Source organism: Argentina silus (genome assembly GCF_951799395.1).
Source record: "Argentina silus genome assembly, chromosome: 10".
In the NCBI taxonomy this organism is placed as follows: Eukaryota; Metazoa; Chordata; class Actinopteri; order Argentiniformes; family Argentinidae; genus Argentina; species Argentina silus.
In genome coordinates, this window is record NC_139664.1 from 15051152 (window position 1) to 15078625 (window position 27474).

General features: G+C 42.5%; 1 protein-coding gene across 1 annotated transcript in view; it reads left to right on the top strand.

The window, feature by feature from the left end:
- Positions 1-21687, top strand: part of LOC310811031 (exostosin-1a) — a 32568-nt gene extending 10881 nt beyond the window's left edge. Inside the window, exons 2-11 of the mRNA XM_083679002.1 lie at positions 13683-13776; positions 16728-16835; positions 17062-17181; positions 18391-18523; positions 19589-19707; positions 19982-20077; positions 20252-20341; positions 20476-20636; positions 20902-21073; positions 21498-21687. Coding sequence (XP_083535128.1) covers positions 13683-13776; positions 16728-16835; positions 17062-17181; positions 18391-18523; positions 19589-19707; positions 19982-20077; positions 20252-20341; positions 20476-20636; positions 20902-21073; positions 21498-21683 — 1279 coding nt within the window. The 3' untranslated portion in view covers positions 21684-21687. The remainder of the gene's footprint in view (positions 1-13682; positions 13777-16727; positions 16836-17061; positions 17182-18390; positions 18524-19588; positions 19708-19981; positions 20078-20251; positions 20342-20475; positions 20637-20901; positions 21074-21497) is intronic.
- Positions 21688-27474: the final 5787 nt, after the last annotated feature.

Sequence of the window (27474 nt, forward strand, 5' to 3'; positions counted from 1 at the left end):
GTGTTGGGGAAGGTAGAGTTTGTAGTTCATCTTGGAAGCCCTGAACGTACCAGCCGCTCAGCATTTCCAAGAACGTCTCTCGTTGCCCTGCCTCCCCCACCTCTCAATTGATTGCCATCTCATTTTTCACTGCTCAGATTTATAGAGAGGCAGATAGGGGAATAGGAGAGGGTATTACCACCGACTCTCAAATCTCATCGCTCATCAGCTACAGGCTTGGAGTACCTCCATAGGGACTTCTCTAGCTAGAGCTAGGCCTAGATCTGGCTCTGTTCAATACCCCTTCTGTGTCTAATGGTATTCTGTGGGAGTGAATGTGAAACTCTATGCACTATTAATCAGAAAGTAACTAGTAGTCAGTTTTCAAGTAGGTTTGAATGATTGGCTAGTTTGAGAATGGCAATTTGAGAATGGCAGTCCTTATGTTCGGTCACTTACATTGTCCTAAGAAGAGGTTCATTATGAAACTTTACCTTTTATACCACCATTACTCAACAGCTGTCTCAGTGATGATACTAAATAGCATTACTTTCACACAACTCTTCCCAAGGACAATTCCTGTAAATACTCTCCCTATTACAATACAAGACTATCTGCGCTGCCTTGTTCCGGTTCAAAGGAACGGACAGGGAAATTAGAGGATATGGAATCCAACATTGATCAGTGTCTTTGTTGGGACTCAATTATTCTGTTAGTCTGGTCACTTGGCAAGTTTCCAGTCACTGAACACTGTGATGCCTTTTAGGTGTGTGTGTGTGTGTGTGTGTGTGCGTGCATGCGCATGTCCGGCATGCTGGGTTGGGGAGGGGAGGGGCAGAGTGCATTGTCATTTGTTTACCTAGCTCTCTCCCTCCAGAGTATCCCCGTGTTCTGACAGGATGATGTATATGTGGACCTTGGCAACACAGTGCAGGTGATGTATTCCACTTGGAATGCTGAGAGCAGATATGTCCATGTGCAGGCAGCCGCACCACTACAGCAGAGTCTGGGTGCGTGACCAGGATTCTGCATTTACGCTGCTTCAAAGCCAGCGATAACTTGCTTCTTCAGTAAGACAAGGCATTCGCAATTATCCCTCATGTACAATGAAATATGTTCTGAAAGCTACATGGAGAATTAAGCAGGGCTAAGACCACAGGCAAATCCTATGGCTTTTAATCCTGCATTGCAGCAGAGAGGAGACATGCACTGTATCTTTGACTCTTTGCCACTGAGGCCTATACGCCTGTTTTTTGCGTTGTGGGGGATTACTTGCAATATTAATCAGCCTTAGTAACGTCCATAGATTAGGGAGCTACAACCTGTAGCCTGCCCATTACACAAGAGGGTTGTGACTGAGTGCTTATGGGAACAGAGTGAATTTTAGGAGGCACCATATTGACCCAATTCTTCTTATAGTACCTCAGTGTCCTCTCTTGGATCAGAAACATAATGTTTGTACACACATGTAATATTTAAAAGTGAATGTTAATTCTGGACATAAATGGACACAATGGTGTTGCCTCATTTTGATAGTTAATTGAAGTAATGGATGTGAGCTGTTGTTTATTAATGTGTGACTATTGGACAAAGTGACATGACATCCTGCCCTGAAGCGTCAACTCACTCTCTTTAACTGCAGTTGTGGCGCCGTCAGATTCTCCCTGACCTGCCTTGACATGTTCATCTACACCACCACCAAGTCTAGTGGCATTGTGCCTGTGTGGCATCAAAGTGTGCCAATGCCTTGACAGCAGAACATTGCGTAGCTAGGCTGGGCACACAGATCACTTGCACACAGACGCTATCTCCTTCAGCCGAGAGACTCCACATCACCACTGTAGATAGGGCTGCTGCCAGTGTCAGGTTGGCACCGTCTCAGGGCCAACTGGAGTTTGTTCTCTAGACTCTCGGACTGGTTGACAGACGCAGTACAATTCCTTTATCACTTTGTCCAGTGTCAGATCATATATTCAATGCTAGATGTCACAAGGACTTTCATTGACCATTGCCACAGAAAATGTTATTTCTATGGAAGTGCCAGACATGTTTTGTGTATAGGTTGGCGATTGGCCTGTAGATGTAACAAGGCATCCTGTGTTCCTCGGTTAATGAAAAACAACAGCTGACATTGGAATGTTTATTGGCAAACAAATAGTTCTCGTCATCATTAATGCTGCTTGCTTTCGCCTAGGTGGCAAACTTTTGGGATGATAAGTCGGCAAACTTTCCGTATCCTTAATACCGGATAAACCTCAGCACTCATTACACGAGTCATTATACATCATTTTGTAATTTATGTATCTTTTAAGAGAACAGATCGTTCTGGGCTGATAAGAAACTGCATGCAATATGATTTTTCATCACAATGTCTGATTTGCCTCCCACGCTGTTCTTATTGCCGTCGTTGCTTGAGAGGACTTGTGTCTTGGCCACTGACTGGTTGGAAAATGCTGGTGATTGTTGGAGATCATGTTGCACCATTCCACAGTGGATGGATGGTTTCCCACTGATTTTCCTACAAGAACAACTGCTCCGAACCTGTCTGGACATCACCAGGCCAACGGTGGGAAAAACCCTCCTCCTTTTAACTCCTCCTGGAGGTTACTTATCCCTCGTTTACATTCTTCCTTTCAACATGGTGAGCTAGCTTAATACTATGGAAACAGCTGTCCGACATATTACTGCTTTTCCACTGCAGAACCCATTAGAAATGTTTGAGGATATTCTACATCTAATTAGGCCTTCTTCAAACAGTTTCAAACAGTTTTTTGAGCAGTTTGTTTTGAAGCACAGTAAGGCTTACTTTCTGGTTGAAGACTCCACAGTGGGGTATATATGGCACCTGGTTTCCCAGCAGGGAACACTATCTCTCGGTTTGCTCGGTTGGCTGAGCTTCATAAAATCCTGCCACCTCTGTGAAACTTTTGACTTTCCTATGTGAGGTCATAACCAGAGGCCTGGCCAGGAAGTGCACTCTTTGATCTCTCCCGCTGTTGGATTAATTAACAGCACTGTGCTGTTGGCCTTGGAATTCATTAACAGGCCTTATTTGTAGAGATTTGTCTGACTATTCAAATGCCATAGACCTTTAGTCGGCATTCCTATTATGCAAATTATGTTGATAATCATGAGTTTACAATGAAATTAATAAAAGATGAGCAAAACAAAATTAAAAGCAGACATGTTATCAGTGTGTATTAAAGGTGCAATCTGTAATTCAAAGAACAACAAAGCCGGCTCTCCGCTACTTTTGCTGAGGGATGGGGCCGGAGAATTGTAACCACTCACAATTTCATAGAAGAGCTATGAATGTAAGGATTGAGCATCCATGAGATCAAAGTAGTTATATACAGTGTTTGTTTACAATTACAAACAATTGAGTAAAACAAGCTTATATTTTGGGTTCTGATGGGGGTAAGGCAGTTGAACTAAGCTCATGAGGCATTCAAGAATCAATATATAATTAATTTAAAAGTCCAAAATTGTATGTACCAATTACAGATTGCCCCTTTTAAACAAAGAAGTAGTTTTGTTGTACATAATTATCTTACCCATTTTTTTAAATTTATTTTTTACTCTCAAGGGTGTCGAGCTCTCTGGATGAGCCTTGTAGGTGTACTAGCCCCAGAGGATTTCACATGTAGGTGCTAGCCCCAGTGCTTCCTGCTCGGCATCATTCTGAGTGTGTTCACGGAGCATCATTGCCTCTTACTCTGCATGGGCCTATCGTCCCCCTCCTCACGCCCCCTTCCTCCCACCTGCCCTCCCCCTGACCCCAGACGATTATGGGCTGCTGACAGGAATACATTTTGCCCGTGCTTTGTCGGTTGGTTTAGCATATGGGTGTTGTACTTTAGTTTCCATTAGGGATGAGAACATGTACTCGAGGACAGAAGTACTTGTACCTGGACTCGATTAGGAAAAATCCCTACTTGAAAATCGTTCATTTTTCATTTCTATTCTTTTACAGGACGTGAAATGCAAGCCCCAGTTTTCTCCCCAGTTGTGAGAGCACGAGAGGGAGGGGCTGGTGTGGTCACTCCCACTGGGTGGGGGTATGCTGGATGGCAAATGGGGGTTGTCGTTTTGATTCATAATTTTCCTATCCCTTCACAATCTTAGGTTTAGAACAATTGTAAGGAAAATATAGGCTCTGTATTGAAATGCTATTGTGCAGAATGCTCTGAAGAAGATATTACCTACCTATCAGATCAGCAGAGTATATGAATAAGGGATCTCCCTCTCAGCCTTCAGCTCTAGCACCGACACATTTGAGCCAAATACCTTCAATTGGTGGTTTGCTGTAAATTTGTACATCACTTTCATTCCAGTTTTCCCTCTGCTGTCATTACATTATCATTACATTATAATCTGTCTTACTCCCGGAGAAAGAATTACCTCGTCTGTGGTTTGGTAATTGTGAGGTAATCATCTTTTCCCTCTTGAGGCTGTATTTATACATCTTTTGGCAGTTCAGTGAAATCGTAATTTTGTCTCTCTGCAGACGAACGCTTGTCATTACTTCACACTCCAAGACATTAATTTCCTGAATTCTAGGCTGTCGCTAGCAGCATCTTGGGTCGGATGCGTTTTGTGGGTTTTCACTTTAAATGGATGTTGACAAATGTCATGATAGCCTAGTGTTTGTGTGGACGACTTCGACTTTGGACATACTGTAGCCTATATCCAAATCTTTTGTGTGACATTATGATGCCACTGATGTTGCATCCATCAGTATTTAGGACATTCCGCCTGTCTTTTATGTTGTCCTGTGTTTTTTCGGCATGCTTTTTCAGTGACTCATGGGATTAAAATAACAAGCTCACGCTGACAGAAGAATGCACTCGTTTGGGGGGTTAAAGTGACACTGAGCAGGCTTTACCCTCCAGATGACCTGTGTGATGTCATCCCCTACAGCCTGACCCTGGGGTAGACCTACTGTTGCATTATCCCAGAGCAGCCCAGGGCCCTGGCCCTGCAGTTCAGTTGGATTACATCTCAATCCCTCTCTGTCATTTGGGATATGGGATCTGATTTGCCTCCAGCCTGGTTCCATCTGATGGTATCTGTGATTGAGTGCTGCAGATATCATCAATTTGGGATTTACAAACTCTTGTCAAGGGTATTAGTCATGGTTACTTTGACATGAAAGAGAAACATCTTCAGTGTCAGACATGTTTTGTCCTCCTCTGAACCAAAATTATGTTTGACAAAGGATTAGGGTTTTGTTTATGTTTGTTGAGTCCTATGGACCGTGATGTGAATTTAGAAAGGCATTTGGATCCCTAGGCTTTGGAGCTGATGGTCATTTTGTTGAAGACTAACCTAGTACTTGTCCTCTCTCAGTTCCTTTAGCCCCCAGCTCTCTTTCTTTCTTTCTTTCTCTCTCTCTCTCTCTCTCTCTCTCTGTCCCTCCAACCAACCCATCTCTCACTCTCACTCCCTCCCTCTTTCCCTCTCTCCCTCTGTGACCTGGCTGGCCCAGGAACAAACACATTCCTGTCCTGAAATTATCTCTCCAATGGAACATATCTCTTTCAGGAAGTACTGAAGTTTCAGAAATTTCTCTCAGCTAAGGAACGTTTGATTAATCTTTTTTTTCTAAACAGGATGTTTGTGTCATTTGATGTTTCCCCTCATTTCCCCCCCAAGTGCCTTTTGAAAAGCATGGTTAGATCAATATATCTTGATGTATTGATGGCAGATAGGAAATACCCACTTGGTCACGGTCAAACATCAATCTGACGTCTTTATGTAGCAGACTTCACAAGCCTTGACTATCCAACTTTGACGATTGTTCCATTAACTCACATTTCATTAACCCTAATAGACATTCACTCACCCTGTTTTATGGAAGGCACTCTGTAGATACTCCCCTTAACAGATGCGGGGTGATGAATGCATGTCTGTACGGTGAGCTTTGATAGAGAGGAGGTAGTGAATTATTTGTGCTATAATAAGATAAATTAACCCGAGGTCATGTCAAACTGTGATGAAGCAAGAGAGGTGACTCCACTCTGGATGGTAGTAAATGTTTTATGAGGCTCCCTTTGAACTCTGCCAGAGAATGAGCCTCTGATTGTGATTTGGAATTTTTTTAATTGCTGGAACAAAGAGAAAAAAATCAAAGATTAGAAATAGATTCATTGGTTAATATTCTGTTTCTTCTAAACAGTGTTGTACTGTTGCAGCTATTTCGTCAGTACTTGTTAACTTTCAGGCTTACTTCTAGTTGAATTTATCAAGCCTATATCTTTTCTTTCTAAACATGTTCCTAAATATCCATTAAGATGTTTTATTATTGCTTTATGAGAGAGAGAGAGAGAACACATATTATATTACTATTTAGTCCCTACATGGTGTCCTGAGGTGCCCTGAGATTTCCTTTGCAAGAATTCCGTTGTGATTGGTTATGAATGTTCCACAGGAAATGTTTGTTACAGGCTTACGTGGCCATTTCCATTAAGGAAAGACTTTGGACAAATAGAACAAACAGGAACGATTGCTGCACGAAGATTTTACTCTCCGCAGTCACCGTAGCTTTTCCATAGTGACCTCTCTCACTCTTACGACAGGCATCACAAACACAGAGGAGGGTTTGGAGAAGCCATAGAACCTCACTACTTCAACAAGGGTAATGGGGATGCAAGACCATTTAAAAGAGGGATTGGCATCTATAGTATGGAATGATCTGGTGGTGAACCAGTTATGTTCTACTCATAGAATGAAGGACTAAATGTCCAGTCCCTTTGAGCACTCTATTTAAATGTTATTTTAGCAGTGTTGCATTTTGGCAGTTAAAGCAGTTAGTTAAGCTTCCTTGAGTTGGAATTCAGTTTCCCCCTTTTAGGTCAACAGTAGTTTAAATCTTTAACTTGATTGCATGTCCTCTGTCTTCACCACTTCATTTTGGAACCGTAGATGAACTTTTGGTTATTGAAATGGAAGGTTGTCCCTCAGATCACACACCAATATTACTCTCAGGGACACTAATGTTTTCTCTTTCAGTCATACATATCAAGTACACTATCAAGGTCAAATGGTCCACATTGAAATTTAGCTGCAGCATACCAGATTCCTCATACAAGCGCAATAGAGCTGAGCATCTTATGTTTCCACATTCCATTGGGACAGATCTTACAGCCAGACTTCCCATTGAATCCTCATACACCATCTTGACTTGCATATAGTTATTAACATCACATGTATGTACCAGCAGCCACTGCAGTATAAAAGACTCATATTCAAAACAAATGAAATGAGACCTCAGACCTTCTGTATAAACATGGAAACTCTCAGCAGCAGGCCGTCGTCGTGTTTATGTATATGGAAATATGTGTCAGCCTCCTGGTGTGGCTGACTGTTCTAGTCTGAAGCTGTGGAGGAACAAATTGTGAGTTCTAGGCTTTAACAAAGTCTGGTACAGAAGTGACTGGGACTCTGATGTGTGTTGAAAGTGAAGTTTAGTGTGAGATGTAGCCTGTAATTTTGTGTGTGTGTGTGTGCATGCATGCAGACTGGTTGTTTTTTTTCTCTCCCCTCTCAACTGTCAACTTTCATTCACTGCCTTTGAGGCTGCAATTCATTAGATTTAACTCACGGTCCTGTCAACAGAGAACCCAGATTTTAACTCAAAATGTTGTATCTGAGCATTCTTTGATATTGTACAGCATTCTGCGTGAACAAGTAGAGTTGTTGTTGAGAAACCACCCTCTCCATCCCTCATAGAGATACAGGATACTGCCTCTTCTATGATTTCCACAGGGGAGTAGACTCTCAATTGTTCACAGTAGAAGTGCCCTACATTTGCATCCTTCTGAGTGATCTCATTTCATCATTGAGTCAAACCTTCGGGTTCTCTCATCTTCAGCCTGATGCAGTGTTTTTCAAGGCTTGTTCACTCGCGCAGGAGAGCTCTGAGCATTAGTTGGACTGGCACAAGGTTTTATAAAGCTTTTTTTGAGAAGAACCCACAGTTCTCATGTATGTATTCTCTCTTTTGTTAGTTTAGTTATTCTTCAGTTCATTTTGAATGGTGCTTTTATTTTGTTTCATAAGCGTAAAACAAAATACCCTGACTAGGTGTGCAAGGGCCCTAACTCTCCCAGTCTCTAGAGGCTAATCCTGTGTGGACTCTCGGAGCACCCAGGGACTGGTACTCGTGCTGATAAGGGAAGGGAGGGGGCAGTTGGAGAGGTTCAGAGCTGCAGCAGCATGTGGGTATGTGGGTGCTGGAGCAGAACTAGACCCCAGGATCAACTGTCTGCTCCATCAGGGCTGGCAGGCAGCTTGTTAGTCTGTCTCAGTGACTGCTTTCACCCTATAGGCCTACAAATACAGCCCGCCACTATTAAAGTCAGTTAGCTTCAGCCTTCCAGTACCAGAAGTGTTGAAGATGCTAATCGGCATTATGTATGTCTGCATTTCAATGTATATTGTTTTGGCCTACATCAAATGAGTTGTGCAAAGTCTTCCTCCTTCTGCAGTTGACAGCATGAACCCTCTCTTTATATACAGCATCTGCTTGCGTTGCTAGGAGACCAGTTGATCTTTGTATTGACTGTACTCACCTACACCCCCTCTTCTCTCCAGCAGTGTTTGGAAATTATATTCCATCTCATCTGTTATTGTTGCAACTGAGAAGGCAGGAACTGATGGTGACTGCTCCTCACTAGTTTTCTTATACCTCTCGTTCCCTTTCAGTAGCTCTGAAAGAAAAGAGATTTTGGCGAAGGACTGACAGTATAATATGTTCCATTGATGATTGGAGTTGGGGTGAAGGCCTATATTTATGACTCACCCAAGCGATTCTTTATTTATTTTGCTCTGGTCAGACCTCTCCAAGACACTCTCCAGAGAGGGAGTTTGGAAACACAAAGAAAGGATGAGTAAAAAGTCTATTTAGGCGTCTCTTTGAACTCAGAGCCAAGTGAGAGGTGAAGATGGCTTTAGTAGAAGATTTACTTAAGCAAATGGATTTTAAATCCTGCTGCTTTAGAGTTCAAATCCCAGGAGGGTGTGTACAACTTTGTTTTTTAGAGATTAATGTAACCTGCATTGCCTCAAGTAGCTGAGTTGTAAGAGTGGAATGTGTTTAAGCTAGGCGTATAGCCTATAATGTGGAAAAGTGTAGGCGTACATAATTGCTTTTTTTGTTCACTTTTCCTAATTATTTTTCAGTTATTTAAGAGTGGTGTTTGATGTCCACGCCCCACTTTATGGCTGTTAAACGGTTTACATTGTAATGAAGTGAAAGAATGTAGAATAGTGAATGATGGCAACTCTTTACCAAGCTAACTGGTGGTCAGGAAAAGCCAACAATGTGGCTATTTTGATTGAACGGTTGGTTAAGTTTAAAACCCTTGTGAACGTGTCGGTGTTGGCCGAAGCCACAGGCACTCTGTTAGTACCCTGTCATTAGGAGGAAGGAAAGCTTTCTCTTTGGCCTGACTGTTATTGGAAAACATGTGCAGTAAATCTAAGTCACTCAGTAATTCTACATAGCTACATTTGCAGACAATGTATCATTGCTTATGAAAGTAGCTGAATGATGCAGAAACTGTGCTAATGAATGTCAACATTGTATGGTAAATTGATGTTTTCAGACAACTCTATTATTAAAGGGGCTGACCTGGCACACTGCTGAGAGCATATTGACGGTTTCCTCGCCTGAAAGAACATTTGATTAACAAAAGATATATAATTGTGAGTGACTTGCTCAGTGATTTGAGATGTAAGAAATCTATATTATACATCAGATATGACAGCTGGGGCATATGTGTTGTTTCCATATGTTCACTGACTCTGTGAACATATGCTTCAATGTGCAAGTATGCACAGTTTATTGCTATTCTTTTGAGCATTTGTGGCCAACAAACAGTCATGTTTTGGTGTGTGCGTGGAGGTTCATGAGGTGATAGCCTACAAGTTTCCTATTGAACTGACCTAGCCAGTCCTTGGTTTTTCACAAGTAGGAAATAGGCTTCTAAGACTTGGCTCGCTTAAACAGTTGGTATCTGAGCATGAGCTGAGAGATGCATAGCTCTGCAGTGACGCATCCTACCCTGAGACTGAGGCTGCCTTCCCAAAGGCCATCTGGAATTGGAGAAAAGGTATGCAGGGAAAGGAACATCTGGTTCGCCTACTGCTGACAGGCTCTGTGATGTATGGGCAACTCACACCCAGCTAGTCTCTGATACAGGCTGTCACATACACTTGTTTTGTGGACTGCAAAAGGTTCATTCTTTCCCATGGTGCTTCTGCTTTCATGTGGATAATCCAGTCAAGTCCAGTGTTGGTCTGTGTGATTTAAAAAAAGAAAAAGAAAAAGGTTTTTAGACCTTTTTTAGTTTGTGGAGTCAGAGTTGTTTAAATTATAATGGTGGATTCTCAGAGTTGAAGAGACAGAAAATGCCATTAATACCAATACTACACCATTTATAGCATTGGAAATGCTTTAGCTAGGATGCTTTTAAAAGAACCATTTTCTCTAGGTACATTGCGTTGATGAGTGGTTTTATGTGATTGTGTACCTCGAATGGCCTCAAGCTTACTGTTTTACTGCAGCTTTTATGCATTGTCTGTAATCCCTCTAAAACCTCTGTAGTGCATTGTGACCCCATACAAGTTCGTCATCTATATGCATCACTACGCATCCAGATGTTGGCATACATGTGCTTATGGTATGTGATCAATACAGTGAAATGTAATCTTGATGCGACAGCTAAGAGCATTGCTATTCAGAGATTAGGCCGAAACATATTTCTATGCACGTTACTGTACTAGAGGGATCGGTAGTACACTCTGAAACACAGAGAAGGGGAAAATCCTTAAAGCCTTCTGGCAGTTGTGACCCATACTGGTTAATGATAACATTCTATTGAAAGCAACAGATTTTTAGCAGTTTAATACCATTTTATATTGTTATGAAAGCTATAATCCAGTTTATATCTGGGAGGCTATTGAAGGTGCGTCACTGCCTTGATGTGCAGTTCATTCATTATAACCTTGACATTTTTTTGTGAAGCCTTTTCAGTTAGAAACATTAGTGCCTATGAATTGCTTGTGATTGTGAATCCATTTTACCCAGTATGAGGACTGAATAGTGATTTAGGCCACCAGGCTTATATGGAACCCAGCAATTCAATATGCAGCAGAGAAGTGGTCTAGAATTGTGTTCCTACCGCTCACTGTGCTCGGTAGCACAGCAATTTCATACGACCATGCTCTGAGCCCAGAGTCAAGATATGAGTCCACATTTTAGCTGCAATGGCATGTGAAGAACAGCATGGATTCTGCCTGCTGTGGGCCAAAATTATTCCCCATTTTCACTTCACTTATATGCTCTACGAATAGCATCTGATTCTAGCATCTAATCTTCGACATGCCTGTATCGTTGGTCTCCAAGTTAGATAACTGCAGGCTTTCTCGTGTTCTAATTACATACTAATTACACACACATAGGCGGTGCCACATCTGTCAGGTGCCACTCTGTGAGTTTCTCTTTTATCTGATTTATTGGCTTTTTTTAGAAGGTTGTCTTGTTTCTAAGGCAACCTTCTCAAGCATCAACATAACAGAGCTAAATCAACAGGGCATTGTTTAGTGTGTGTGTGAACATGTCGTCTTGTCTACCCATGTTGTCATTACATAGATCTGGAGTGTCTTACAGCTGTCTGGATTCTTGTCAGCATTAGTTTTCTAGTTTGATGCGATTCAAATTACAATGGAGATGCCTAGATACGAGAGTCCATGATTGACTGCATATGTTCTCATTCGTAGACCAGTGGGTTCACTGAGGCAGACTTTTATGCCCAATTATTATATAAGCAGCATGTGTATACAGTATTGGACTTGATTCTGATGTTAATTAGCCTGGAAAGAAGGGCATCTACCAACTGTGCCTTCTGCTCTCTCCCCTGGGCCTTAGTACAACAGACATATGGGTTTTCTCCAACTCTCAAGGTCACTTCGATAACAACACAGTCAATGCAGAATATGAGAGTTATAGAGAGAGAGGGGGCTAAAAATAGCACAGAAGATTGATAGAGATATGACTCCTGCAGATCTAGAGATTTATTGAGTGATTATCTGCTGTGCATGTCTCCGTCTCATCCGAGCGCTGAGCAGAATTAGCCGGCTGAATCTCCAATATGATCTCCCTCTTATTGTGCTGATGTTGTTGGATCTAGTTTCCTTGCTAGAAGTGGCTCCAGTAACGGAGTACAGCTGCGGAAGACTCTCTCTAAATCGCTAACTGTCAAACTGTCAACAAATATTATGAACAACAGGAGCATTGCTGAAATGTCAGAAAGGCCAGAAAAAGGGCCACAGGTCTTCTCTCTTTCACTGCTGTTGTAAAATGGCTTCTTGCCCTCAGCCATTTTTTCCATTTCCCCATTTGATTCATCACTGCTGGCCCCTCCAACACTTCCCTGTAATTCTGCATAGCAGCCCGGTTTTCAGTTCTCTTCACTCACTCACTCACCCACCCTCTCTCTCTCTTTACTCTCTCTCCCCCATACCCCTCTGTGTCTCCTCTCTCTCTCTCTCTCTCTCTCTTTACTCTTTCTCTCCCTTGCCCCCTCTCTCTCTCTCTCTCTCTCTCTCTATCTATCTATCTCTCTATCTATCTCTCGACTGGAGAGGTCATGATCTAACTGTCTCCAGTGAGGGGCCCTGTTGCAGGGTCTCTATAGGAGTCTCTGAGACATCGCTCACTGCAGAGCTTGACATCAATGAGGAAATTGGTTCTTGATGACAGTGCCAGCTATAGGTCATGTGCAGTCACCCAGTGACGAGGCATGTGTGTTGGAGTGATGGAATGTCTTGCCTGTGTGTTTCTGTTTCTACATCACTTAATCTTTTTTTTAAAGGGCAAGACAAGTTCCAAGTTGGTTTCCTAATCTTCACAATAAAGGCACACCTGTATTTTACCGTAAACCCAGCCTAAGAAAGGGTCATTATTGTCTGAGGAGGAGGATGGGCTGTGTGATGGTGGTGATAACCCTTTTGGGTTATCTTGGCAGTTCAGTGATCCGCGGTGGAGAGAGGATCAGGTAGGCCCGGAGGGGCCAGAGGAATGCACAGCACTGCTGATTAGGACCAAGTCAGAGAAGAGTAGAGCAGCCCCAGACAGGCTCACAGGGCATGACACGCGCACACACACACACACACACACACACACACACACACACACACACATATGCACCCACCTGCACACACACACTCCCACAGGAGGAATTCCAAGCAGCTCCTTAATCCAAGTGCTGACTGAGGCTTAGATTGGAGGCATGGGAGGGGGATTGTGAGAGAGAGGAGGGATGTTCAGAGGTGCAGGTGAGAGGTCAGGGCTTTTTAGCGGGTAAGATGAAAGCATACAATTTCCACGAAATGATTACTGCCTTCCAGGTACAGCCAGGTACTGCGGGTGTAGTTGAAAAGGTTGTCTTAGGGGTCTTTTAGGCTTATCATTTAGGCCTTAGGCTATGCTTACTTCAAGACATGCGATTTTAATTTGGGACCACCTACCTACTCTTGAGAGCATCTTTAGCAGCTACCAGGTAGCAGAGACGAGTGATGCTATAGCTTGGATCTCCTCTTCTCCTCCTTGTCCTGTGCCCCAGGGTACTGTAGGTACAACAAGTAGTAGAATAAGAAGAACTCCTCTAACCGTGTGTCCCTGTCTCACGCTCCTGCAGGTATGACTACAGAGAGCTGCTGCACAACTCCACCTTCTGCCTGGTGCCCCGAGGACGACGCCTGGGCTCCTTCCGCTTCCTGGAGGCACTGCAGGTGAGCACAGCAGACACCCACATGCTCATGACGCAGGACACGAGCAACCTGTTCATCCAGACACTCATGCTCACGCACGTACTAGGTGTGTACTGTATGAGTCATTGACCTACAAGGTGGTAATATTGATTACCTTGTGCCCTAGATTTTTGTTTTGCCCTCAAATGAAATACAATGATTATATATATATATATATGCTGCCTTGTTTGGGTCTCTCATTCATTCCCCTAGAAATTTGATTGTGCCGGAAGATTTTCATTTTTTCCTTAAATGAAATAGCTGTGTATGTATGCTATTGTGCATAAAGAGAGAGAGAGACTGCAGCATCTTATCCTGCATTATTAAATTGGAGTTCAAGGCGTCTAATTAGACGGAGACTGTGTCCTGAACAACCAGGGACACTCCCAGGGGGGATCTGCTGTGCTGCTCTGGCAACCCCGTATAGATCCACCACCAACAGGGGATCCATACAAGGACTGCTCAAATATGGGAGGTTATCTGTGGGTGCACATTTTGGTTTCTCTTGTTCCACACAAAGCCTTTTGCCAAATTGGGACATCATTATCTTGTTTTGAGGTGGAAGCCACTTTTCATGTAATTTCTAAAGGGTCTAAAAGATGCTCAAACACCAGCATTCACTGGAATCATTGTATTCATGTCCATTGAGATGTATTCATTTGACAGAAACTTTTCCAGCACCAGTTGTAAGGGAAATAGACATTTGTATAAGGAGCCAAGTTAACAATGGCCAATATATATTCACACAGGGCCAGTGACAGCAGACGAAGGCTGTAGCCAGTGAAAGTGCTGAGACTTGCACTCCCCAGCCTGCCATTAGCCTTAGAACTCTGCCCATAATTGATCTTTTGTAAGACACTGCTGAAAAAAAAGAGGAAAAATAACAGCACAGCTTGTTAACAGCTTGGTTGAGGGCCAGAATGGACTGATCTCATCCCGCTGTGCAAGGCCCCCGCGAAATAGCTGTCTGCATTGTGGCCTGTTTAAAAAAAAAAAAAGCCCCAAACAGCAATCACACAGACTATGCCTTTCAGCCTGGGCATCGGAGGAAAGCAGGGACTTAACATTACTGCTATTCTTCTGTACAGTGAGTAGGAGCCAATGGTCAATGGAAATAGTCAATTTTTGGAATAGAAATATCATATGAACCAGATGTATTGGTGTGTGTTCTCGGGAGCACTGATTTAATTAATCATGGAAACGTCTGTGTGTGTGTCAATCATAATCCCTACCCTATGACTAAAGTAAACAGCATTTAAGCATTGTCACTTTCCATCAGTGTTAACCTCAGCTACTCAAGCTTCATTAACATGCTCTATGTTGGACCCCGCGTCTGAAACTTGAACCGAGGCCAGGCCTCAGAGGGTTTAGCTGCTGCATGCCCTCGGCTTGTGCTGTACACATGACACCTCCGCAAACAAACATGAGTGACAGTAACTTATTACATCTGATCTACATCAAACAGAACCACCGTGTACCGCTCCCTTTGCTGTGGAGAAGGTCAGATTCTGTAGTGTGGTGAATTTGCTCACTTTATGTATGCAAATAGGTGGGTAAAGAAACAGAGGGGCCAATTACTTGTGTTGTGTTTATGGATGCTTGACTATTCTCTAACACAGGTTTTGGTGTCTAATGAGGTTTTGTTGGTGTGTGTGTGTATGATTCCTTGGCTGAGCACTATTAGGCTGCTTCAGTACTGTGTGAGGGGGGCCATATTTCAGCAGATTGTGGGTCTGGTTAATGACACTGAGGGGATTATAGCAGTAGGATGATGCAGGAGAGGGCTGGTGAGGGCCAATCACTGAATGGCACCCAGCTTAACAGATTAGGGACAGGACACCCTGTCAGGGCAACAGGCTGTGTTTGGCCACACGCACACGCGCACACACACACACACGCACACGCACACGCACACGCACACGCACACGCACACGCACACACACACACACTCTCATACGCAGGCACATACTTTCACTACACACACCACACACATGCAAACACACACACACACACACACACACACACACACACACACACAGGTTGAAGTTTTCAGTCACTGTGACCAATATCATATGGGTCCTTGCATGGGGCACTGACAAAGCTGATAAGACTGATCATTTTAGATTCAAGATTAGATTAGATTCAACTGTGTTTTTCAGTGCATGCACGCACACCCGGGCACATGTATGTGCACTCAATCACAGAAATACATTTGCATACACATATACACATGAAAATAGGCTAACACTAGTGCTTACTATTTATAGCCTATGCTATAATCTCAGAAGCAGAATTTCAGCAAAGGGTCCTTTTGGAATAGAATACATTATGCTATTGTAATGAGTAGATGCCAAAGGTAAATAACTTTGTCAAAATGAAATATGCCACAGTATCATAATTCAATGGATGTTGGATGTTATGCTGAATAAACAGACAGGCAGGAGGCAGCGACAAGACAGGCAGATGGTGTACTTTCCCAGCACCTCCAACTGCTGATTTAATTTTTGTAATGATTTGTTGTCATTTTCTGGACTATAATTTGCATTATTATACGGTGACTGCATTGCGTTAGCTTCCATTAGTGCTGACACAGAGGAACAGCTGGTTAGGCAGTCTACACTTCCCAATGTGCTGCTTTCCCCGTGAAGCTGCTATTACAGGACCGTGTTGTTAAGACAAACACAGGGTTTAAGAAGGGCTATAATGGTAGTGTGTTAATATGCTCTTCATCACCCAACTGCCTGGAGACCAGGGAAGACCATTGAAGCATTTAAGAACACATTTACTTAACTATGTTTGAACAAAATTAACCTAACGCCCTCACTTTTAATGAAAGTTGTTTTAATACCCTGAATGCTACCACAGCCAGTAAAGCATTTCCCTTAACAATGTGTGTGTGTGTGTGTGTGTTCCCTGTGTGTGTTTGTGTGCAGGCTGCCTGTGTACCAGTCATGCTCAGTAATGGCTGGGAGCTGCCCTTCTCTGAGATCATCGACTGGAACACTGCTGCTGTCATTGGGGATGAACGGCTGCTTCTGCAGGTACCTTTTACCTCCAATGTAAACCTCATCTGTGCTTCAGATAGATCAGTGATTTAGATATGTAATCAGTCGTGTCAAATGTATAGTGAAAGAGCCAACCGTTATTACACTTTGATACTACAGTAGTATTAGCCGCCATTGCTAATCCTTGCATGCAAGGCTTTTCAGGCTTCTGTTGAAAGAGCCTTGTGATTGCATAGTGCTGACTGCTCTTTCCCTGTTCCAGATCCCCTCCACTGTGCGCTCCATCCACCAGGACCAGATCCTGTCTCTGAGGCAGCAGACCCAGTTCCTGTGGGAGGCCTACTTCTCCTCTGTGGAGAGGATCGTTCTCACCACTCTGGAGGTGAGCGGCCACCAAGTGTGGCTCTACGGAGGAACATTAGCTCACTAGCTTACTACGGCACTCTTAGATTTATGTTTTCCGTTGGTGTATGTTAAGTCCCTGTTAGATACTTAGCGCTTGATCAGTCCACAGGAAATGACAAGATACACTGTGAAATCAACATTTAAAACTGCTATAGGCGTAATATAAGGACTAAAGTTTACAGTGTGCTGAAGGAAGCCCTGGTGATCCTATTACTGTGATTACTGTCGGAGTGATTACTCTTCTTAGGCAATCAAATACATTTGTTTAATTACCTCAGATTGGATTCTGTCCTTGTAAATGCGCCACATGCTGATTTGCTCCATATGTTTCATACAATAAGCCAATTGTATGTACATTAATTCAACAGTGGTGTCAGTGGTGATAAAAAAATGTGGGTTATACTAACCACGGTGAAGATGAATAGGGATAATTAAGTGTCGTACAGAGTACTGTATATTCTGCAGTACATTTTTTTTTTCCTCTGGCCAATCAATCATGTCAGGGAACTGTTCCCAGAAAGAGGCAACGTTCCGTAGTTCTCTGGCTAGAGTTACCCGAGCCACTCCCTGGAGGAAGGAAGTCCGGGGCGGCAGGGCGCCGGGAAACTGGGCAGGGAGTTTTACGGGCAGTGGGGTAGCTACCAGTGGTTATTTGACTGTCTCTGGGTAATCTGACTCCCAGGCCAGTCCTGTGTCTACAGATCCCTATCGCATCGTATCACCGTAACAGTAACAGGTGTTTGTAAGAAGCGCTGCGACTCTCAGGCCTTGATTACACTTCAGGACATAGCTCGAGTGTTTGACGAGCTCAAGGTTTCCTTTTTAACATTTCAACATTTAAACCTGAGCGTCGGAGAATGCAGCGCTGTATCTTAGTTGATATCTGCTCAGTGTCCTGTGTCAAGAGGAGGAAAGGAGGGTTGTTGTATAGATAGAAGTGGTGCTATACAGAAAGGATGGATTGCTTTCTTTTAAAATGTTTGATAAGTTCCTCTCATTATCTTTATCTGTTATCTATCTATTTTTTCGGACCGTTCCTGACTGATGTTTCTTTGCCCTTTTTAGACCCTCAAACCCTTCATGGTCACACAGCATTGCTCTGAACCTCCATCCGGCAACCTTGTCCCTCTAGAATGTTTCCTCTGTAAACTGTCCTAATAACACACCCTGCCTTGTCCCCTGACAGATCATCCAGGATAGGGTTCTGCAGCACACGGCCCGCAGCAGCCTGATGTGGAACGCCGTCCCTGGGGGTCTTTTCACCTTGCCACAGTATTCCACATACCTGGGGGATTTCCCTTTCTTCTACGCCAAGCTTGGTGAGGCCCACTCTCTCACCCACTTGTTAATATGGGATATGTTGGGGCTGTTTTCCAGATACAGATTCAGCCAAATCCTGGACTAAACAGCACTTTCAATGAGGCTCTCCGTTGAATATGCTCTTTAGTTTAGGGCTAGGTGTAATCTGTGTCCCAGTAACATGTTTTTTTTTTCACTTCACACCGCTGATAAAGCCTCAGATTAGTAGGTTCACCAATTGTAAACACTCAAAGATAGACTGGAATAATCATAAATAATAAAAGATTAGGGGAATTGCACACAGAGAGTGTCAACAACATGATTACAACTTCAATATTGTTGTTGCATACAAATCACATATTAGGATGTAATAGATATATGTTGTTTCTCCATGAAGAAACAATACAGATTATGCATGTTCTTTCCGCCTGGTTGATTGATGGATTTGTGTGTTTTGAATTCATAGCACAGCTGGATCAGTGTCTCTGGTGTGTATGAAAGTAAACATTGGGAATAACCCGCAGTGACATCGATATGAATTATTCAAGTCAAATCTTTTATTAATTTATCATTCGTCATGGAAACACCAATTAAGGACACCATGTATCATGGGAAGTTCTTCTTGATTAATTAGTAGACACGCAGCCTGTTGGGGAGTTGTCATAACAACTGGGGAACCTGTCAGGTGACTGGCACCCTTTCCTGAACACCCCCCCCCCCCCCCCCAATTAAAGCCTCACCAGATGTAAACTGAACAAGCACAGCTGTCAGAGGCTTATTTGTGTCTGTATAAATATGGCACCCAACTCCCTGATGATTTGCAAGCCAACAGAGGGAGAGGAGCTTGTGTCACCAGTGCAATTAGGACATACGATTCTGAGTGGAGAATTGAAGGACAATTTCATAGTACATCCAGTACAGAGACTCTCAATGCAAGCTACTGTATGACTTCATAGGATTTTGTCTCAAGTAATAATCATACCATATGATCAAATGTGTCATAAATGCATATCCAACGTCATGGGTGTTTACAAGTATTACAAGACATATTTCTTATTTATGATTTGTCATTGACTGTTTTCCAGGTATCAAACCGTACCCCAAGTTCACGGCTGTCATCCATGCTGTGACGCCCCTGGTCTCCCAATCCCAGCCCATTATCAAGCTGCTGGCTGCTGTCACCAAATCACAGTACTGTGCCCAGGTAATCCCAAACACAATGTGAAGTAGTTGTGTGTCAGTATGTGGTTGGTTGACATGAGTCATAGAATGTACTTAGAAATAGACTTAGCTTCTGCAGCAAGATTCTTTAAAAAATCTTAGGTCTCAACGTCAAAAACTATTTCCAGGAATTTAAAGTCATTTGAGTTTGGCTCGCTAGCCATGCTTATAACATTACTGTCATATTGTATAGACAACACAAGAAGGTTTAAGCATTTCAAGTCCTGCATGTTTAAATGTATTTAATCCTCTTTTAGATCATTGTCCTGTGGAATTGTGACAGGCCCCTCCCAGCCAAGCACAGATGGCCTGCCACCACCGTTCCCATCATTGTCATAGAGGGGGAGAGCAAGGTGAGAATCCCTATTGCCACATGACGCTGACACTGGCTCTAGAACTTCATATACATGAATATGCCATGAATATATTCTGTAGAATTGTCTAATAAGCGCATTCTGAAATGTATAGCAGTCAACATTGATTGATTGCTTCTGAAATGAAGAGTGTTTGTTTTTGTGTCCCGTCAGGTGATGGGCAGTCGATTCCTGCCTTATGAGACGATTCCAACAGATGCAGTCTTCAGTCTTGATGAGGATACTGTGCTCTCCACTACTGAGGTAATGCAATAGGCAACTGCCTAAACTGAATGCAAACAAACTCATATTGTCACATAATACAGATGCTAGGAGGCAGAGGAATAGCAGATTAATTTGCATCCTTTTGATGTTCACCGATGTTGCTCCCTTTGTAGGTGGACTTCGCTTTCACTGTGTGGCAGAGTTTCCCGGAGAGGATTGTTGGATACCCGGCACGCAGTCATTTCTGGGACAGCAACAAGGAACGATGGGGCTACACTTCCAAATGGACCAATGACTATTCCATGGTGCTGACGGGGGCTGCTATATACCACAGGTGAGAGAGCCAGTCAGGAGCTACAGTGTGGGTGCCATGTCAAATACATATACCAAATATATACATTAAAGCATTTGAGGCGTGCCTGATTTAAACTGGGAGTTTAAACTACTGGGACTGTTCCATTGGTTCCATTTACCAGTCAAACTAAATCAACTGCAGCTTTAAAGTATTTGACATGTGTGACTGGGGTCTGGTCAAAACCAGTATGAGTTGGATGAGCTGACTGTGAACCCAGTTGATTGTGCCTGTCCTTCCCCACTAGATATTATCACTACTTGTATACCAGTTACCTGCCAACCAGTCTGAGGGGCATGGTGGACCAGCTGTCCAACTGTGAAGACATCCTCATGAACTTCCTGGTGTCAGCTGTCACCAAGCTGCCGCCCATCAAGGTCACCCAGAAGAAACAGTACAAGGAGACCATGATGGGACAGGTGAGATAAAGAGACCACTTAGTCTTAGTCTTAGTAAAAACACTGGACATGCCTATCGCCATTTAAATCATGGCTACAGTATAGACAACCCTCTGTGTGTGCCGTAGTGGAAATTGTCGCTAAGTAACTCAACCCTCTGTTTTGAAGGAAGCGTGATTATGTATCTCCTGTGGTTTGAAGTAAATGTAGTGTTGCCTCAGGAAATCCACTTAGTACTGTGCCCTTTTCTTGTTGTGGTAAAGTTCCCTAATGACTTTAACAGATGCAGCACTTTTCCACCACTGTAGTTGTTCTTGTTGTAAATGCTTCCTGGCTAAAACTGTTAAATTATAAAATAATCACAATAAACCATGAAGGGTGAAGTTAACTGGTAATACATTATTAATCTTCTAATATTCCTTTGTTGCTGTTTCTCCCCCTGCAGACCTCCAGAGCTTCTCGCTGGGCAGACCCAGACCACTTTGCCCAACGGCAGACCTGCATGAACAAATTTGCCAGCTGGTTTGGCACCATGCCTCTGGTCCACTCCCAGATGAGACTGGATCCGGTTCTATTTAAGGACCAGGTGTCCATACTGCGCAAGAAGTACAAGGACATCGAGAGACTATAACCAGCCTGAGCCCCCTCGTGCCTCCTGGATGGAGAGTGAGGGGCAAACAGAGACAGAGGTTCCCAGGGAAGGGAGGGCCGTGGTAGGGGAGGACAGTCAGGTCTAGGCCTGGTCCTGTGGACAATGGACACCATAGAGCCTGTCTTCCACTCTACTCTCTATGTGCATTGCTGGTGTCACCTGTGTATCATAAAGACCTAGTTGGCGAGCTGTACACACTATATACCATATGCACACCTGACCATGGACCGATAAGGAACTCTGTAGATGACTTTGAGCAGAGGGAGTCTAATCCATGACTGCCGCCGCCTCAGCAAAAACAAGCATGGTTCAAGTCCATTGTGGGGTCCCAACTACAGTCTATTGATGGTAATAGACCGCTCCCATCTCCAACCTGCAAACCCCGGGTCTGTCCACTATGCACAGGTTCAAGAGAGAATTTGCTGCCAGAATTTGATAATCCTATTTTGCTCTGTTTAGCTATTTTTTTATACAATGGTCAGCATTTATCTCTACTGTCTTAATACAAGCCCTGGGTCAGCATTCTGCTAGGAGGCAAAGAATGCCAACCTCAACCACAGAACTGAGATTTCACTGTGCCTCTATGCCTCTAATGTTGGGATCTGAGAGTCCAGGAGGGGCTCGGTGTGAATGCATATGAGCACCTTGATAATGCTGCTTGTCTTTTGATTTAGGTTCAAGTGATTTTGGAGCTTTTGACTTGATTTGCCATTGTCTTTTTAGGTGTGTGTGGGGGGGGGGGGGGTATATTTTTCAACTTTGTAAAAAGTCTACAGTCTGGGTTTTTTCTTCTAAATCTACTCAACATCACACATGCCCATTGCTTTGTGATTTAATTTCTTTATCGTGATTCTTGATCCCTGAATGAAAAGGTTCATGCACAAGTTTATTCACAAGTTGAGTGTGGTGCAATGTTATATCAGAGATGGGTTGTCAAGCAGTCATGTCTACTCTAACTGGATCTACTTGTAGCTGGAAAGGGAATTTCAATTGAGTTTTAATTGTCTTTATTTCTCCCAAGTGTGTACTGCTATGGAGAACCATGAGGTCTCAAATATCGTTTTAACAAATGAGTAAGGAGATGAAATGTTGAGTGAAATGATCTTGAGATACCGAAGAAAAACTACGAAAAGAAGGGATGAGGGATGATATGTTTGAAGAGACGAGTGTATGTAACAGTCTAATCATAATATGCAGATCCTTCCCGTTCTTTCTCTTACAAGAAATAGTAATCCACCATTTTGACCTATGCCATCTTTGTCTCTTCCCTTGTCCATCTTCAACTCTCCCTTTATGATTCTATTGTACTTGTTGGCTCAGAGATTGGTCACACACGGTCATAGCTCATAATCTTTTGAGTTAAATAAACACACAATATATTTTTGGTGTGCAGGGACATGGCTAGTCTTCACTGGAATTGGTACTTGAATGTCTGATGACCAGAAGGAGTACTGTACTAGTTGCCTTGTCTCAAGGAGTCTGAGCTTAGGTTGAGAGGAGGTGAGCCTATCCGGAGTAACTTGTATTGTATGCAAAGAATGCCCAGAATCCTTTTCACTTCTACTGTGAATAAAGAGAGGCAGAACATACTACTTCTGATTTAGAATGAGCTGATATACAAATAATTAAAATGTTCTGACAACTGATGTAAACTGACCTAAAAAAACAACATTTTATTTGTTTAGCCTAGATATTTTGGTCTACTCACAACTAAAATGGCTCCCATAGGATCAACATTGAAGCTCAGTTCTCTTTTGATCTTGTTATGTCATATCAAGCCTTTTGAATATGTTCAGCTGATGAAAGAGGAATGGGTGTTCATGTTTTGAAGCATCCTGCATCTAATGCATCCCTATAAAGCCAGCAACCCTCTAACCAAAATAGCCACCATTTCAAAAACCATTGTTTTCCATACATTCTCGTAGCTATGCATTAGTTTTCAAAAATATTTGTTGTTACTGAAAACAATTTCTTTTTCTTGGTGAGGTCATAAATCATACACTTCTGCAAAATTGTTTCTCATACTGTGCCAATGATTCATCACTGTTTTTTTTTTAATTTCTATGATTTAATTTCTCCTAGCATTAATGATGCTATGCATTTTATAATTTCTTTTCATTTTGATAAGGGAAAAGGTTCCCTCCTATATGCCCCTTTTCCAGTGGTTTGTATGTATGTGACTGTATATGTAATACTGCATGTCTGACTAAGAGAAGAAGAACTGAGAGAAGAGAAGCGTCTTGGTATTTTCTCTGTAGTATGACTGTGTGTACTGTAGGCAACATGACAGCAGATGAGTAATCTCAGTATTATTAGAATCACAGGGCTAAATGTGAATGGAAGAGAGAGACTTGAGTGTGTGTAAAGGTCACAGAAACAGAGAAAGCTACTTCGGTAATTCTCCTGGTGCAATATGTGTTTGAGGGACGAGGTTCTCTTATCCCACTCTCTTTCTCTTTTCTCCCTGTTATTTTTTGATGATATAAATGTGCCTTTATTAAAGAAAGACACTTCCGATTTTAATTTTGTTTGCCTTTAACAAAGAACCCATTTTCATTTTATGATCGAATTTTTCTTTCTGTGTCCGATTTATAAAAAAAAAAAAAAGAAAAAACATAACCGCTGTTTCTTACCTTGTCTAACACTGGACTACTACACCTGTAACAGACATTCCTGCCTTCTTCGTAGGAACATTTTGGGGGCTTTTACAGCTCAGACAGACCCACGTATGTTGTATTGATCAGGCAGATCTCTCTCACTTCTCTGCCTGCTCCCTCGACCCTCGTAATTACAGACATCATTTTATAGAGATAATGGTGAAAAATAGAAAAATCCAAATTTTGTAAAGCTATTTTATAAAAAAATAAAACCTTTGATATACTTCTTGTCATGTCACTTCTGTTAATCTGTAATCTCTTCAAAGTTCAAACTGTAAAATGTACCTAACCAGCCATAGGAAGCCAAAGTTGTGTGTGTTCACTGCAAGTCTATGAAGGCATTCATACAGCCCACTACACTGAACACACATGAACAACCGATCAAGAATTGTGTTTAGATGATTCAGCTGGGTGTTCACTGTAGCAGAAGAAGCGCCTCATTTTCCTGTTCATCCCCTGTCAGTTAGTCAGCTCTGTGACCTGGCAGTGCTCTCCCCCCGTGCTTCCCTAACAAACTTTGCATGTTTGGTTGAGCAGTGGCAAGCCAAAATAAATAGTACCTTTGCTTGCCTGTGTGCGTGCATGTGTCAAGCAAGCCTCATGCCAAACAGCTGCTGTGTTTACAAAAGTCTGGAAGCGATCCGTTTAGATACACATAAATAACATCAGCCAAGATGATCCCCCCCCCCCCCCATGGTACTGCTGCCAACCAATCCCCCTCAAACACAGCACAGCAGCCACCTCTGGACTCACTGCCCCAGCCCGAGGGTGACTTTGTTCCAGATGTACAAATACTGCACAGACCCTTGCAGATGATCAGATCTTTACAATTCCGCAACAACTATTCGACATTACAGGGACCACATCAGTATGACATATTGTTTTGAGAATCTGGGCAGTACTCCACATCATGTGTGCCTCTGGAACACACCCCTTACATTGTATAGAGGTATCCCAGTCACTCTCACTGCTGGATTACAGTGGCCACGGGCCAAGCTTAGCGAGCCTCTATCAGCCCCAGATCAGACTACCCAGGGTGCACTGGGGTATTTAATAAGGACGTGACTGTCTGATATGGCTCCCTACAGAGAAGCTTCAGGAAGGTATCATATAAGACGATAACTCCTCTAGCATTATAATTGAATATATTAAGATTAAACACATTAGGGAAGCTATTAGCAATATGCCTGATTAATTTCATGGGATTAGGGAAAACTGGTTTATCTTAGAATATTTGCATACTGAGAAGATACTACTGGGGTTTTTTCAGTGTCCTCATCAGTTTGTTTCCCTTGACAAAAAAAAAAAAAACCATGCTAGACTAATCAGAGGGATGCCTGAGCACAGATGATGACCTGAATCCTCTCTATGACCAGCCCTAAGTTCTATGTCCATTCTATTCATCCTCATTTCTATGCCTTCATCAGTGGCCCTCTCACTAAACTAATGGTACAGTAGATTGGCATTTGCAGCCATATTAAACTGCCTTTACAGTTTAAAATATCCATTCAGTATGACTGCAGTGATCAAACTATTTGCACCAAGATGTCTTTCAACAGATGGCAAAATGCGTCATCCAAACTGATTTAGCTGAAATGTGTCATGCACCACTCCATGCGTGTTACAGCAGACAAGATGGGAAGAAATATTAACATTTCTCATGCTGCAATTTGACACCTACAGGATGGAAAAATGTTTCCTAATGCAGCCACACTCATATTATTTCATTGCTACATGGTCAACTGCCCTACAGACATCTTATTATACAACCACAAAGCTACCAATAATGACCACACCATGAATATGTATACACTTATTATAGGGTAACATAGAAAGGTGGTTTTGCTCCATGTGCAATGAGCAGCCTTGACCCTCTTTTACAGGGAGTCCAGATGGTCCCTGTTCTTGTGAACATCAAAACCTGAGCTTCACATGCCAAGTCTCATTAAGACTCCTCTCCATCTCTTATCATTCAATCAATAACCAGGTGCAAGCTGCATATGGGGTGCCAGGAACCACTGAATCACAGTAGTTCATCAAATAGCATGTTTTAGAGGGAGAGTCAGAGCTTGCCAAAATCACTAAAGTTGAATTAAATCATGTTCTCCCACACAATCTCAACTAAATAAATACACCAATGTTGTTCCTAATTGGATTGTGGCTTGTGGCTTTCTTTTCAGCTGCTATACCGCAGGCCTACATAAGAAAATAAATATTTTTGCAATATAGAGGGACTTTAAATAATGAACATTTTATGAGATAGACAACTCTATGTTTATTGCTCTCTAAATAACTGCCAATGCCCTAATATGACACAGCTGAACATTAACTTAATTTCCCCCAAGTGAAACAGCATACAATCCTTAAATGCATATTTGGCTTCTGCAACTGCAACAGATGCTGAGAGTCTGTCTGTCACAAGTCCTTTTTGCTTCTAGATGATTCAGTCTTTATCTAACATGTTTCACTCATTTCAATTTGTTATAGTTTGTCATGTGGGCACAGTCACTCAAAATCAGCCACTTTTGATGAATTTGATGAACTGGTGTTTCAAGCCCTCTTCAAATGATTAGTGATTGGCACTACAGTCAAAGAAAGCACATTTAACATGATCTTATCATATGGGCTTTAATGATCATCTTTAATATTATGATTATAATATAATATTCATCTCAGTTTGGGTTATTTGAACAGTGCCTCCTTAGTCCTCACCCTTGTCTCTCTTTGCATACACACACTCACACACACACACACACACACACACACACACACACACACACACACACACACACACACACACACACACACACACACACACACACACACTTCATGCAAGAACACAGGCACATGCATTTGCACACAAAAACAAAACATATTCGCATACACATTTACACATGCAAATATTCACAATAAAAAATGTGCTGGCAGATTAAACACTTCTTGCATATTCAGTATTTACTGCAACAACATCATATTTATTATTATCAAACAAGAGTTATACAATGTCGCCCCCTATCATTACACTGACACTTGCAGCTGCCTGTCAAACCTACAGACTCCTCCTCTACCATTTTTTGACTGTAAACATCCTGCTGATTTTAAAAGGACACTGA